This window comes from Oryzias latipes, chromosome 16, assembly GCF_053564925.1.
Source record: "Oryzias latipes strain Hd-rR chromosome 16, Olatipes_Hd-rR_3.1".
NCBI lineage: Eukaryota > Metazoa > Chordata > Actinopteri > Beloniformes > Adrianichthyidae > Oryzias > Oryzias latipes.
Genome location: NC_136252.1, coordinates 11,280,912 through 11,297,205, shown reverse-complemented (window position 1 = coordinate 11,297,205; position 16,294 = coordinate 11,280,912). Strand labels below are relative to the sequence as shown.

Genomic DNA, 16,294 nt, shown 5'->3' with positions numbered 1-16,294 from the left:
AGACGCTAGATGCAGACACTACATGCAGACGCTAGATGCAGACACAATAAATGCAGACACTACATGCAGACGCTAGATGCAGACACTACATGCAGACGCTAGATGCAGACACTACATGTAGACACAATACATGCAGACGTTAAATGCAGAGACTACATGCAGACGTTAGATGCAGACAAAATACATGCAGACGTTAGATGCAGACACTACATGCAGACGCTAGATGCAGACACAATACATGCAGACGTTACATAGACATATTACATGCAGACGCTAATCAACCTTTGATAAGACAAGAATAAAGGCTTGACATATTTTCAATCTAAATCGGGATTCTTTATTTAAAAACATTCTGAATGAACTGACCAAACGATGTTTGTTTTTCTTGGAGAAATCTGAATATTGTAGTGCTTTCCACTTCTCCAAATTCGAAGCACTTGATTGAAGAAAGAATCCTTTTCCATGACGGTGCTGAGTAAAGCTGAGTCTTTTTTTCAAGATCTCCAGAGTATTAAAGCACATTTCTCAGAGAGAAATCAGTGTTTGACTATGCAGCCACACAAAAAACCAAGTACAGAAGAAAATCAAACACTTTTCAAAGCTAGTAACCTTTTGTTTCTATGAGGCAGGAGCAGGCAGATCCAGACTCAGAGGTCTGAATCTCACAGTTCTGCAGCTTCACACTACGACAATATTTCTGTTTAAAATGACCACCAGAGTCTGTTCTTTACAAATTTTATTTGTGTACTTGAACACATCACTGCTACAATGTCACCCGGAAATCAACACTGTGTGAAGGTCAACCAGAGAACAAAAGACGGAAAAAGAGATTTTGAGAGTCAAAATTACGGAAGAGAAATGAGAAAATTTAAAACAAGTTTCATTCTGATGAATGATGAAAAAAAGTTAAAATTACAATTTCAGCTCCACCTTCCACAGGTTCTTCTTGAACCTCTGAGAGATGCTTGTGTGTGTCCTTCTCTGCCCCCTGCAAGACTCCTGTCAAGGTTTGCAATAGAAGAAGTCTAAAGGTGAGGGTGGGGCAGTGGGAGCCTGGCGCTGCGGCCGCCTCACTCGTTCTCAAACTTGCTGTAGGGGTGGTCGGCGTCACCGATCAGGCCTGCACACACCAAGCAAGAGAGGGTCCAATCAAAAAGGAATCAGTCTGAGCCTGAGCAGCAGCAACTTATACAGACATCTTTGTCTGTATAAGTGCAACACGTCACAGAACAGAGGGAGGAGATCCAGGAGAGACTCGTTTGCCTCTCCTGAAGCATCCCTTCCACATCATCAAGCTGCCAGTCTCTCTGTAGCTGTGTTTTCATAAAACTTTATCGAAATTCTAAAAATTTACAAAAAAAAAAATACTATTTCACCGTTTCCATTAAATCATAAGGATGTGAATAAACTTAAACCAAGTCACATGATAAGTTAGTTATCAACATGAAGACAGATGTAAATAATAATTTGATTGATAGCAGATACATTCACAATTTGTCACGGCACTAGCGCTCATTTAAGGAGACGCCGGCGTCTTATTCAGGCTATGGAGCGGCGAGCTCCTTACACGTGGGAGGGGCTATGGATGAAGCCATATTGGGAAATGGTGGTTGGTGATTTTCCAGAGCTGTGGATCCAACAATTCCACGACTCGCTCAACTTCTGTGTGATGCTGTGGGACCTCTTGTGGCGCCCGCTGTGCAGCGCCAAAGGCCGCCATCTGGTTGTTGGTCACGTGACTCATTTCATTCGATTTAATTCCATTGCACTATTGCCAAACATGGCCATTTCGATACGCCTTAAAACCAACTCTTCATAGCACAAGAATTTTTTTTAGTCATGTTTCTGTTAGGTGAATTTATTATTGTGCATTTCATAGTCAATGCAAATGCCGCTTGTGAGACTAAGTTGGCTTATTAGCTTAGCAAATTCATATTAATAGTTAAATACCTTCAGTTTTCAGATGTCTGTTTAACCCTACTATTATCCTTGGGGTCAATTTGACCCCAATTCAATGTTTGTCATAAAAAATATAATAGTTAACCTTTTTCTTTTTACTTCATATTTCATGATTTTTCCTAATTTGATGGGGACAACAGCATTAAATTATCCTGATGATATTTTTTTATAATGTGCTAAAGACATATTACACACATTGGTGTTCCTCGGGGGTCAATTTGACCCCAGGCTGTTTCAGCTGTTAAACTTGTCTGTGTGTGTGTGACCTAACATCCTCACACCTGCAGAGTTGATCATTTTGAGTTGGTACATAACGGGGGGGGGGGGGGGGGGGGGACTATAGTGTGGTGTGAAATCTTGCCAAAATGAGGGAGCCAATGTAGGCTTTTGAGTTGATCACATCCAAGTCTTTCCACCTACACATGCCTACCCTCTAAAATTACCATCTCATGTAAAATGTTTTTAATTGATGGTTATATGTTTTGTATATATTATAATGTTGAACTGTAACACGTGAAGGTCACTTTACTTTGCTGCAGCCGCAGACAACAGAACTTCTTCATCGTGGGATAAATAAAGTTTTATCTCATCTTATCTCTCAAATGAAGAGCTTGAATAATGAGTTTGCCTTCAACATGGCTGACTGTGGGCCTGGTGGGACACACTCTTGGCAAGAAATATATCTGCAAGGAGCGCATCTCTCTGCACATCCTGTGTACAGTAGTGCAGACTAAAAGCTCGACTCTGGGCATAAAGAACTGCGCCATGGTCTGACTATGACTTTCTGTTTCACACCAAAACATTAAAAAAAGAAGAAAAAAAACCTCTAACTCTCCCACTGCCGGTTCCAAGCCGGGATTACAAAAGAGGAGGGGTGAGTGAGACTTTATAGTGACCAACCACAAATATGTCACAAAAAGGGAGATAAAAATAAGTAAATAAATATGTTCATGAAAAGAAAGGGGGTCACTAACATCAGCCAATATGCTTTATTCTGTGAGAGTCATAAATGTGCACCCAAATTAGAAAACATTTGGATAAAATTTTTCAAGATCTACTAACTCTAAAACTGAAAGTTTAACCTGATGGTGGCGCTACAGCAAAGGCCATAGAATCACCAAAACCAATAGGCTTCAAACTCTTGTGGTCATTAATGTTGACAGTATTATAACTGTTCAAGATACATTCATTCTAATTTAAAAGCTTGGCCTGATGGTGGCGCTAGAGAACAGGTCAACCCACTGATCTGTTTCATTATCAAGGGGGTTATTTATGTATTCAACAAATAAACAATGTGCCTGGCACAAAAAACTTTGTTATCAATTTTATGTAAATCGTTTTCTGAAGGCAAATGTGACCCCAGGGGTGAAATGTGTGAGTAATATTTGAGGATAATACGAGGATTAATATTGATGAATATTAATGAATACTGATTACATTTCATACAATTATTTAGACAGAAGTACTGGTTCAAAGAAAAATGTGTTCTGAGGACTAGCATGGAGATGTGAGATCCAGAGTGGAAGCTCATCTGGTGAGGTGGGTGAGCTGAGACTGTGAATGGAGATAATCATTTCCTCCCTAACTCAGCATCATTTCATCAAAACTCCAGTCCTAAACAAACCACAATATAGCTCTCAGAGAAACGCCATCATCTCCTCGTTACAGAGGATGACTGACAGCGGAAGATGAGAGTGGCCATACGTACCGTACTTCCTGCGGATCTCATCGTGCCGAGCCTGCCTCTCCACCTTCCTGTTAGGAAAAAATAACAAAAAACCCCAGAAAAGTTAGCTTCAGTGGACAAGAGAACTCCAGAGGAACCCTGTGGAGAGACGAACAGTCATAGAAGGACTGATAGTGGATTTTGGACTGTTTGAACAGGTTCCACAGCAACACCGAGGTAAAAACAAAGTCACCAGATTTTCTTTATCTTTGCTATATGAGCTCCATTGAACAGATTCCATCAAGGTGAATAAGGTAAATAATGCTAAAAGCAAAGGGAAAACCTGTTCTGCATCATTCCCCTAAAGCAGAGGTTCTCAAAGTGCAGAGAGTTTTTGTGGCCCTCAATAAATCCTAATGGATAGCTATTACACCAGCTGTACGTTGCTTAAAAAAATTTTGTTTCATGGTTTCTGGCGACATCTGCAGGAAAAAACGGCAATTACACTCAGATGTCAATTTGGTGCATTAATGTACCTCATGGGCTGGATTAAGACATGTGACTTATTTGCAAGCAGGTAAATGCACTGCTCAAATAATTTAATAAAAACCGTCACTATGTTACAAATCATAAAAACGATGACAAATTTACTGTAGGGAGCGCAACAATGAGTTTCAACAACAACAACAAGGCTACGCTGCTTAATCCAGTGGAGCTGTGACAGAAGCTAGCGAGGTTGTGGCTTTGGAAATGGCCTGGCATAAAGCTCTAAAGTGAAGGAGGTTGTAACAGAATGTATGCTGAAAGTAGCTGATATTGTCTGTCCAGAGCAAAAAGTTTGAAGAAAATAAGCCAATTACTAGACGAGTAGAAGATCTGGGCAGCAACCTCCGACCGCAACTGGGAAAACATCTGGTTAACTGTACAAATGATACTTGGTCATTAAAGTTATTAAAAACAAACATTTTCTGTTTTTCAATTTTTTTTTTTTAACAAAATTGGCCCCCAGTCTAATGTCGAGTTCTTAATTTGGCCCTCCACTAACAAAAACTTTCAGAACCCCTCTCCCCTAGAGAATGCATCCCAGGCAGCTGGATGGCTCCGTTGGCACGCATGCGTGTAGGAGTGCCACATAGGAAACCAGGGTTTGTTTCTTAGAGGCACGATGAGTTTCATCCTGTGTGGGTCCTTAGGCAAAACCCTTCATGCTAATGCTTCACTTTCCCTGCGCCGGTCCCCAGCCCGGATAAAATGCATGGCTGTATCAGGAAGGACATCTGTGGTAAAACTCACTGCCAAACCAAATGTGCGGATCTGTGAAACTGGTTCGCTGTAGCGACCCCTGAGGGGATGTGCTGACAGGTGAACAACATCCCCAAAGAGTTCATGACTGTAAAACAGCTGAGTAAAGATAAATGTTTGTCATGTTGTCAAACAGATGTGCCAAAGGTTTGAATGGTCTCACTGAAAGTTTGATCAAGTTCTTAGCTGTTAAACAGCTCAAAGGTTTACTCCAAACAAACAAAACCACACGACTAAAGAGCTCTTTACTCTCTTCACTCATTGGTCAGGTCCTGCAAGTCCTGCAAGGCGTTTGGTTACAGGAAAGGAGACGTGCTGTGTGTGCTTTGACTGAGAGGATGCTAAAAACTGCAGCGATGAGGAGACGACGGATGTGAAGGTATGACGATAAGTGTTTATGACATATAGACTGTCAGGAACACAGTGAGAAGCAATGTGTCACATTAAAAACAGTTTTAATGAGTCGGAATTCATCCCATCGCATTTTAATGAGTTGCTGTGTCTCATCGTTGTGGTGTTTTGGATTTATTTGAAGAGAATTTCGTTAAGAAGCTACAGTTTTTAGCTTGGCTGGCCCTCCCTACATGTGAATTACGCAGCCGCGTAGGGCCCCGCCGTAACCACCAGGGCCCCGAAGTGGCGGAAAAAAAAGGCCCAAATCTGGCAACCTATTTCATAGAACGTCCGTACCAACGTGTGCTCTGAATGTTGTTCCAAAGAATGTTGCCTGCACTTTAATGATCCCCCACTTCAACATACCCGAATCAATCTGGCAACCCAATAAGGACGTTACGCCACTCTTAGCAACGATTGGTCAACATCATTGCGTCTGAACCTGGAACAGTGTGCATTTACGAGCGCATGTTGTCACATTGATCAAAGCGACGACAAGAGAACTTCATGCCAAAGAGACTTTATCCATCGGGCGCTGAAAAACGATGAAGAACTTAAACATCAATCACAAGGTAAGTTTGGAGGATGTTGGGGCCGTATTTTTACATGATCCTGCCTTTCTGTGCAGCAGCGCGATTTACGTAAAATACTTATCGATTCGAGGTAAAGTTTGCACATAAACGACCCCGTTTGTCGTAATTTCCAATGGAAAACTCGAAAATAATTCTGATACCCAAGTTTCCAAGATGAGGTCGGAAATGACCTTCTAAAACGGCGGAGAGCAGAGAAAGTAAATAATGATGATGGTGGCTGATAAATGTTTTAACTCACGTTATCTTATTGTTTAATTGTTTTGCTAACACATACTTAGTGCGTTCTACCTTTTCCAGTTTATGTCAGTATAAAAACGGCTGTTAATCTGTTATAGCAAGTCAGGTAGTCTTTTTCAACAATGAATGTGCCTTAAAATCTTGCATTGGCATAAAATATGGAGAATCAAAACTGCCAAATACAAATAGGAAATAAATGTTCTCATTTATAAATGACAAGCAAAATAAATAAAAATAATAGATAAAGAAGTGTATAAATGCTTATATCTTCACTTATACTCAAATTATTGTTCACATTCATTATTTCTAAATGGGTACATTTATGTATTATTTGTATTTGGCAGTTTTGGTTTTACATAATAATGTTTTGCACAGTTCCGTCTAACAACATTCCTTAGTGATGAGGAGTAACTACACCTGCAATGAAAACAATGCAGTGAACGGTCAACTGCTGCATAGTTCATGGATGCATAGTAATTTGTAGTTATAAAGAAATAGTAGGTTAAATCTATTGGCATTAAATAGGCTCTTCAAACTTCTATTTATAATATTGTAAGGCATTCCTTTTCAGCTGTGAAGGAGCAATCATAAAGTATTGGAGGCGGTGCAGCGTCCACATCCCAAGATGTTCCTGACATCACTGAAGATGTCATCTCAGTTAATACCTAATTTAATAACTTGTAAAGTAATTTAAAAGACAGTGTCTGCATAACCCCTTTTTTTTCCATAAACAGCAGCTGAAGAGTATGAAGTCCCAAACGGTTCATGATTAAATAAATAAATATGACCTCATGCAAATACACAATCAAACAATAAATCTATCATAAATATATAAAAAGATCACACACACAAAAGTGAAGGCACTTCTTTCCAACATTCTGCTTCCAGCATCACAGCAAACTGTTTGCTTTTGTTGAAGTTCTGTCTCTTATGTTCCAGAGGCTCCAATAGAGGTGTGTATGAAAGAGGAGCAGACTGGACCCAAGATTCCACCTACCTCAAATCTAATTGGTCCAGCTGAATGCCCGACCACACTCTCTGATCCAGTAAGAATGGATTTGGTGCAAAGAGGTCCTTTTCAGACTGATAAAGACTTTGACTTTCCACCCTCAAAACCACCGTCATTGAGCTGTTGTGTTCTTTATTTTGGATTGTTTTATTGTTATTTGATTTGCTATTAAGTTGCTGTTTTTAATGAATTGGAGATTTGTGAATGTCATTTGTTAAGGTGCCCAGTGTTAAATTAAAATATATATATATATACATTTGTCATTCATATTTTTTTCTTTGCATTTAGAATTGGTTTGGCACCACTAAATGTGCATCCAATATGCAGGCAATGTACTGTATTCAATTCTTCAGCAGCAGCAATAATACATTCACAAAATGTAGTAACAGAGAGATCTCATTTATATTACAACAACAGTTGCGTTTTGTTGGTGCTGCCCACAAATTACATTTTGCTTAGGGCCCCTGGAAGACCAGGGCCGGCCCTGATTTTTAGGGTGACGTTCTAGCAGCGTGTCCGGTAAAACGGGACACAAAGAAGCATGTAAGAAGCGTTTTCAGCCGTGTTAAAATAAATGTTCTAACAAATAAACAGCTGGACTTTCTTTTCCTGTTTGATAACACGACAATCGTTGCTTTGTGTTTCTCCGTGACTCATCTGTTGCTACGTTTCTACTCGGCTACGGTGGCCGTTGTGGTTCAGTTGTTCGGCTCCGGGAAAGGATGGTATTCAGACAGGAATGTCAGAGCAAACCGAAGCTCAGTCCGATTGGAACCAAAACCACCTCCAGGGCTCCAGACTAACTTTTTTCACTAGGAGCACAGTGGCCCCTAACTGAAAATTTTAGGGGCGCAACCAGAAAATTTAGGGGCGCATACCGTAAATCAACATTCTAATCAAATCTACTCATTTCCACTGTATTACTAATAAATACTTTAATAATAGATGCAGAAATTACAATGTGCTGTTTCAAATTCAGTGTCACATTTTATTCTTCACTTTTGAAGATGCAACAAGAAGGTAAAAAGACAGCACCATCGCTGTCATGACAGCACAAATAAGTAAAGAAAACGGATGGAAATTTATCTTTGTGACACCAAATAGGTGCAGCCAAGATGCACAATAAGCGTGTTTGAGATCACCCAGGTGAACTCAACGCTGCGCAGATCACCTGGTGTGTGACATGTATTTTTGTTTTTGCTCCAACATCAACTGTCAATCATCACAAAAATATCGCGAGAAAGGGGTGGGAGCAAGGGGCAAACCTACCCGGACACAGCTGGAAACTGAACTGACTGAAAGCTGCCCTACAGACTACAAAACAATGCATTATGGGACATGTTACCTGATGGTTTTTGTAGTGGAGTGATTAATTAAAATAATTTAAAATACCAATTCATTAAAAAAGGCTACATACATCACAAAACATTAAAATAATCATAAAATAAATATATAATAACACAGATCATACTAAGGGGGAGAAGAATATTGAAACTAAATTGAATGTTAAGGACAACTCCAACATCCTGTTCTCCTTCAGTCTTGCTGCAGATTCGTCTTCATCTCACAGCCCCCCCCCCGGTCTCCCCAACGATCCAGGCGAGGTGCCGGTTCATCTCAAACACGTCTATCGTTGCATTTTCCCCACGTATTTTCAGTGAGTCTAAAGCAAATGTTGTTTTTGCTCGAGCGTGTTTAAAGTTCAAGCCCCGTTAGCTGTCACGCACGTAGGTGTGGGACATTTATTCTCCTCAGCTGACCCGACTCCCGCGGGAGCGGCGTGCTGCCGTAACGGCCGTGCATAACCGTTTGATGCGCCGCCGTAACCGTAACCAAAACCTAAACCTTCCTCCGGTTCTGTGTGACCCAGAGAAAAGTTCAGCACGGACTGCATGTATTTAGAAAATTACGAGCGAATAAATACGTTCTAAAGGAAAGTAAGGAACTCCTTAATGAGGGAGGGGCTGTCAGGTGTCCTGCTTTCAAGCCCTGTCATTGTCACGCCCCCAAGAGTCATATACCCCACTGTGATTGGTTGGTCAGCTCCGCGCACGACAATGAAAAAGTGTCATTCATACAAACTGGCGGCCTGCAGTAACATTAAACCTTCATATTAAACATTAAACGTTCAAAATATCATCTTGGGGGCCGCAAATAGCCTGCGGGCCGCGAGTTTGAGACCCCTGCTGTACACTCTGGCACTGGTACACTAGCCGCAGGTCGGAAGAACGAATCAATAGTTCGCTTACCCATAGTTCAGACGCACATATCAGGTTGTGATATTTGTCTCAGTTTCCTTCCCACAGATGTTTACGCGCACTCGATTATCTATAGGCCCCTCCCCCTACACGCATTTTAGCCACTCAGTGGCTTTCCCTATTCTTCTCACACGCAGTGGCCGCCTCAAAGACAGGTATCACGCGAGAGTGTACGTGTTCGCGTTTCATGAGTATGTGCGCGAGTGTGTGTGTCTGCCTGCGTCCGTGTGGGCTTGCGTCTCATTGATTATTTCATTGATCATTGACGTGCCCCTTCCACGTTTAATGTATAAAAAAATACGAAGGGTGGGGGAGGCAAATTTACTGGTCGCGCATGTGCGACTGGATGTAAAATTCAGTCGCACACTCTCAAATTTTGGTCGCAAAATGCGACCAATTGCTCGCAGTCTGGAGCCCTGACCTCCAAAGATGGGTCAGAGAGCGGTTCCTGGTCTTGGACCAGGGTCCACTGGGGTGTCTTCAGATTAAAACATTTTTCCAGATTATGAGGGGAACGCAACTCTGGTTCACTTAAAGTGGAGCCAATGTGTCCAGTCTGCACACGCACTAAGAAAGCTTCTAAAAACATTAAACGGAGCAAAAACTGTTGAATCAAAGCATTTCCACCAGACATCAGGCAAACTCCGTAGCCTGAGAAGTCTGAAACATTCATGCTATTAACCCAGAAGGATGATGACTAACTTCAGACCGACCGCTTCCTGAATCTGTCAGGAGAGGCTTTTCCCCCACACCTCCAGTCTGTTTGCAGAAGCTCTCACCGTTCTTCCGAGCGATGTCTGATCTCCTCCCTCCTCCTGGCCAATCGCTCCTCGTCTCTGTCAAGCCTGAGGACGACAGCAGACATGACTGGAGGACTCCAGATGGAGTGATGAGGCCAAACATGCGCATGTGCAGACAGAGGCTTTCCTGGAGACAGGTTCGATTCTGCATTGTCTGCATCAACACTGGCATGTGTGACTGCAGAGCCCTCTGCCATTCCAGTGAACCACGAGGCTTTGTCACACTTCAGTTACAGAAACACAACAGCACTAGTGCAAGGGAACAAATATTGACATATCATTTGTACAATTCTGAATTAGAAAAACACAGGTGTGTAGTGCATGTCATGACCCGGCCCCCCATGACCCCGGACGAGCAGCAGAGGATGGATGATCCATTTCCCATCTGTGCCTTCCTGCTCACTATTACCAATGTTTGAAGGAATGAAACACGGCTTTTTGGGTGTCCTTCTCACAGGTCAGTGTCTGAGCGGCGTGTGAGCTGACCTTGAAGAGCGCCTCTTCCTGCAGCCGCAGCAGCAGCAGCAGCAGCAGACCGTGATGATGATCAGAATGCATCCACCCAGCACAGCCAGGGTGATGATCAGGGCCTCGAAGTTCACTGAAAGACACACAAGTTCGCAGAAAAACAGATTCTTATAAAAATGACTCCAGTCTCCTCCTGTGGCAATAGCACCCCCTACTGATCACTCTGCAGAACTGCAGGGTTTCCTCAGAAATGAAACTGAGATCAAATGAGTCCGGATCTGCGCAGGGTTCAGAGTCTTTTTCAGCAGGTCACCGTTTTTGAAAAACCGATGAAGGACTGAGCAGCAGAGACCAGAGACCAGAGCTGTTTGTATGCAAATGCCATTTATTCAAAGAGAACCCTGGGTTGTAGAATTCTGAGATCTAAAGTTGCCTGTTTGTGAGAATCCAGTTTTAGAGGTGCGGAGCTCCGCCTCCATCTGACCGTGATCGGTCGTGAAAACATGACTAAAAGAAAAGGCCTGAAATTGTTAGAAACAGGGAAGCAGGTTGGAACATATACCCCCACCATGTTTAAAGGTGTGATCGGCTTAATAGCACCAAACAACACGCCAAGTAACTCTTCTGATATGAGCCGTCCCTAAAAAAAACTCAAAAACAGCAAAGAATCCTGCTGTGAAAAAAGGCCGTGTCACACAGCCGCTACCCACATTTTGAGCGTGAAAATTGGTCATCCATGAATATATGTGGAAAAAGTGAAAAAGTTTCACTTTACATGATATTTTGATGGAAGTATCATGAATGAACCACGTAAAACCACGGAGGAGTACGAATAAACCACAAACAGAACACGTAAATCAATGTAGAAAATGAACCGTGTGTGATTATTGCGCTGTTTACATGTAGTTTATTAATGATTCGTGCGTCAATTACGTCATTTTAAATGGTAAATTTGAATGTGATATGTGCGCTGTACATGCCATATAAAAGTTATACATCGGTGGTAAATGCGTGAAAAGTCTGTTAGACATACGTGGAACGGTCGTGGGAAGACACAAAAGTAATCACGCACGATTGCGAAATATCTACCTAATAATTGTGTACAGACTATGTAAAATGCGCATAAACTGCATAATTCTCAACCGACCAAAAACTTTGAACAGCTCCAAACTGAATTCACGGAAAGACCCGTCCGCCTAAACCCTCAAAGAATGACGAACGCAAGAAACACTCATGAATATCACGCATGGATCACAAAAGAAGGAAATTTCATCCGTGGGAAATGTACATAGCACCTGGGAGACACAGCCTTTAGGATTTGATTTTGCCAGATTGAGTTTGTTAGAACAGATTTCCTGTCAACAGTGACATTTGTTGGATTTGTTTCAAAGTTAAAACCTGAGCTGACATTCAAATCAGCCTCTCTAGTTAGTGTTCTTTGTAAACATGAAGAACTGAACCCACGGTGTGTGTTTTATTTCTCATCATAGCAGACGGAGACCCTGTGGATTCAGATCAGGGGCCTCATTTATAAAACTTTGCGTAGGATTTGCGTCAGAAGTGGCGTACGGATGAAACATAGGACGTGCGTACGCACAGAAATATTCGGATTTATAAAACCGTGCGCACGCACATCCTACGCATCTTTCCCTTAATAAATCACAACCGATTCTAAATGCAGCGCAGCTTTTGCGGCTACATGACACGCCCATATTTGCCCATAAATAGTCCGTGAAACGCCCACAAATTAATATTCATGGCTTGCTAAATCATGGCAAACACAGAGGGGAAATCAAAAAAACGTAACTTCACTCAATGTGAAGTAAAAGTTATCGTTGGCGAGGTGGAAAAGAGGAGAAAAGTGTTGTTTGGGGCACAGTGTGGGCATTACTAATGCCTAAAAGGCACGTGAGCGGCAAACGGTGGCAGACGGCGTTAATGCTGTAGCCTCACAACCTCGGACGTGGCCGAAATAAAAAAGAAATGAAAGAAATGATCGGACATCAAAGTCGAGGCAAAAAAACGTCTAGCGCTGCATCGCCAGAGTGTGTCTGCCACGTGGGGGGGGGGGGGGGGCTGACCCCTCTTGATGAGAAACTGGCCGCTATTATTGGGGAATCCCTATTAAGTCCCCCTTATCGGCGTCCTCCTCCGCCTCAGTCACCTGACTGAGACGGAGGGGACGCCGACGCGCCAGGGTCAGGGTGACACAGGTAAGAGAAATAATTAAAATGAATGCAGTCAAGTCACATGTATGCAGGCTACACAATTACAGATTATTAATATAGAACAATTTTATTTAAGTTGCTGGGTGTTCCAGCGGGGCCAGTGGTTACGATGCTGCAGCTGAGCAGCCGTCTGGCCCCAGCGTCTCCACGGCACGCGGCTCTCAACCCTCCAGCAGTGGGCGTGTCCTCACCGATGCAGTCCTTGAATGCAGAGGGAAGTCAGTAGTTCAATCAGAGAGGTGGCCAAGGAGTTGGGCGAAATCAAGATCGCCCTGACTGAAATAAACTGCACGATGAGGGAATTCTTAAATAAATAATATTTTCCACACCTCTTTTTCTTTACAAGCGACGCATCACTTCCAAACGCTGGCGCACAGCAGCAGCAAATGGCTCAAATGCGTGGGGATGGGGTTCAGGGTCGGGGCCAACACAGCAATCAGCGCCAGGGGGTAGAGGCACGTTTTTAAGCTATGCCACATTGTGTAGCACAGCACATGCCAGCACGATTTGGCACACACTGTCACTTTCACGTGTTTCTTCCATCTGCCGACGGCGTCGCCGTTTCTCATTTCACCCGTTTTTGTGCGTACGCCTGGGTCAGAGCTTGCGTGGAGGACCGCACATTTTCCCGTCAAGTTTGCTTTTTATAAATCTCAACTATTGCGTAGAGAGTGGCGTACGCCTTCTTTTGTGCGTACGCAACGTTTATAAATGAGGCCCCAGGACAGCCTCCCATTCAGCCAGCAGTCAGTAGAAAAGAAAACATGTGGAAACGCTGAAGATTTGGAAAGAAAACATTACTCAAAACGAAAAAGCAGAAGTGATCAGACACACATCTCTATAAATCCACTGTTGTCTGAGACCTTTGAGCTCTGTGGACTTCTGTGTTGTAAATGTGACCCGGATGATTCAGCTGCAGGTGGATGAAAGGACAGACGGCTATGTCACCCAGCAGACGTCCAGCGAATGAAAACTATTACTGTGTTTGCATCATTAGCAAATTATTAACACGGATTCGCTTATGAGGCTTGAAACGTCGGCCACGCCTCTGTGTGTGTGTGTGTGTGTGTGTGTGTGTGTGTGTGGGTTCATGTCAGAGAACCCTCCCTAAAGGTCGTGTCACACAGCCTCTATACAGTTTGGGCATTTTCCAAGAATGAAATCTCAGTCTTTGGTGATACACGTGTGATCTGTGTAATACCACAGATGTCCACCGGGGGTTTCAGCGTGAATTCTGTTTTTGAGATGATCAGAATGTTGGGTGTGTTAAGAATTATGCACTTGGTGTGTACTTTCTATAGTTTACACACAATTGTTAGGTAAATCTTGTCCGTCACTTTTGCGAGATGCATTAACAAATTTGTGGCTTTGCATGTAACGCCGATGTATAACAATGATATCGCACACACAGCGCACATATAAAATTCAAATGACTTATACCATGGTCAGGGTGAAAACTTGTCTCTATGTGGCTGCTGGGCGTGGATTACAGAGTGATAATGTACAACTAAAAAAGAGTCACATAGCTTAAATGTTCTATATCACTGAGCTGGATTGACATGTTCTTTGCGTGGTTTATTCGTACTTCTTCTGTGGTTTTATCCGTGCAATAAGCACAAATAATACGTAGTGGCTGTGTGACACAGCCTGAACATGACAGCAGAAAACCAGTGGTTTCCTCTGAAAGGGGGCCCTCTTCCACCTGATGGAGGCGAGTCCCCAGTTCCAGGCTGGACCCTTCTGCTTCTCAAAGCTGACGTTCCTCTGAGCTCCTGATCAGCTCCCCCATGAGCAAAATGGAACAGAGCCGGTGCATCTTCAGTGGATTGAGCACAACATCTACTTCCTGGTTTCAGTTCTGCTGCAGAAGAAGGAATAACAGCGAGGCGGATAACTCACACCAGCACACGCCCCAGCGCGCCTCGGCCAGCGGGCAGAGCGAAGGTGGCGGCAGCAACCAGGTGACGGGGTAGTCGCTGCAGTTCTTGGTAGTGATGCACCACAGACACTGTAGACACAAAGGACACAACAGCTGCCTGAATGCTGTGGTCTCAACGGGATCTGAACCTGCAACCTCTTCATGGTTGAGGTCATATGTGGGGAAGAGCAATACAAACGTGACTATTATGGGATATGAAGGAAGATTGCCTAATGTTTTCTACAAATCTTTTGTAATATCTTTGCAAAGTCAGACTAGAATTTGTTTTAATAACTTTTCCTCCAAAATGCTCAGAAGCTACAAAAATATCTATTTTTAGATATATTTTGAACAGGCAGAGAAATCAGACACATTCATGGTTTTGAGCACGTCATCTGGTACCGTGACCGTACTCCTGTTCCTTCTGGGTTTGAGCTCATCCAGCCGCTTTCTGACTCCAGGTGACCGCCTAAATTCTGTTCAAAACTTACTTGGAACATAAACAACCTATATAATCAAATGCTTCTCTACTTATGTGATGTCACTGCTGTTGATTTTTTTTCTTCATTTTTCTATAAAAACAAGAAATCAGAAGAAGAGAAACCAGCCCTGAATGTTTGGACTACAACAGGGGGGGCGGGGTCTGGCCCCGGAGCGCATGTTAGGGCTTACCAGCAGCAGAGGAGCATGCTGGGAAAAGCTGGAGCGCCACACCTGTGCTTACCTTTGCATGCGGGACGCAGCTGTCGCAGCTTTTGAAGGTTGAGCAGGCTGAAAGAGAAAAACATGGTGGACAGAGTGAAAAGAAGAACCTAAAAGTCCTGCTGAGATCAAATACAGCAAAAGTTCACAGAGGGTCAGAGGGGGAGGGGCCCGCAGATATGACGTACTTCAAAAACAGCGCCGTGACTTCCCCATCACAGCAGAATTGAACACAAACGAAGCCAACCAAAACAGCTTTTGGGGGAAAAGACCGAGCCGACAGTTACAGAACCCCGAACTTACGGACTGGCGGCGTCGGTGTTGGCTGACATTCTCCCACGCTAACGAGCGCGACGGCGAGCACGAGCGCTGCGGTGACACGCGCACAGGCCTGTCCTGACATCCTGAAGGCAGAGGAGGAAAGTAAAATCAAGAAAACTACCTAGGGGCTCATGAACAACAACCTCCGCTGTTTCTGTTGAGCTCTGACGCTAATGACGTCACGTCCTGGATGGGCAGGGCAAACGCGTTACCCGTCTATGAACATCCCGTGCGGGCGGAGTCAGACATGCGCGCACAGCTACACCTTTTTACGAAAAAAAAATAAAAAACGTCAAAGAAAAAAAATACTTTCAATTTTAACAATTTTCTCTCAAGAAAACTGCTGAAAAAGCCGGATGATAATTGAATTAAAACCAAAAACATGATTGACAACTTATAATACAAATTTGAAAACAAAAACTGTAATGGGAGCTGCAGCT

General features: G+C 43.2%; 1 protein-coding gene across 1 annotated transcript; it reads right to left on the bottom strand.

The window, feature by feature from the left end:
* Window positions 1-721: 721 nt before the first annotated feature.
* On the bottom strand, window positions 722-16,053 carry LOC101170047 (pituitary tumor-transforming gene 1 protein-interacting protein). Its single transcript, XM_023964323.2, has 7 exons — window positions 15,837-16,053; window positions 15,556-15,602; window positions 14,813-14,921; window positions 10,704-10,818; window positions 10,197-10,262; window positions 3,668-3,714; window positions 722-1,120 (listed from the first exon to the last, which is right to left on the bottom strand). Exons 1-7 carry the CDS (start codon window positions 15,934-15,936, stop codon window positions 1,071-1,073), a joined length of 534 nt encoding a protein of 177 aa, XP_023820091.1. The 5' UTR covers window positions 15,937-16,053; the 3' UTR covers window positions 722-1,070.
* Between the last annotated feature and the right edge of the window lie 241 nt (window positions 16,054-16,294).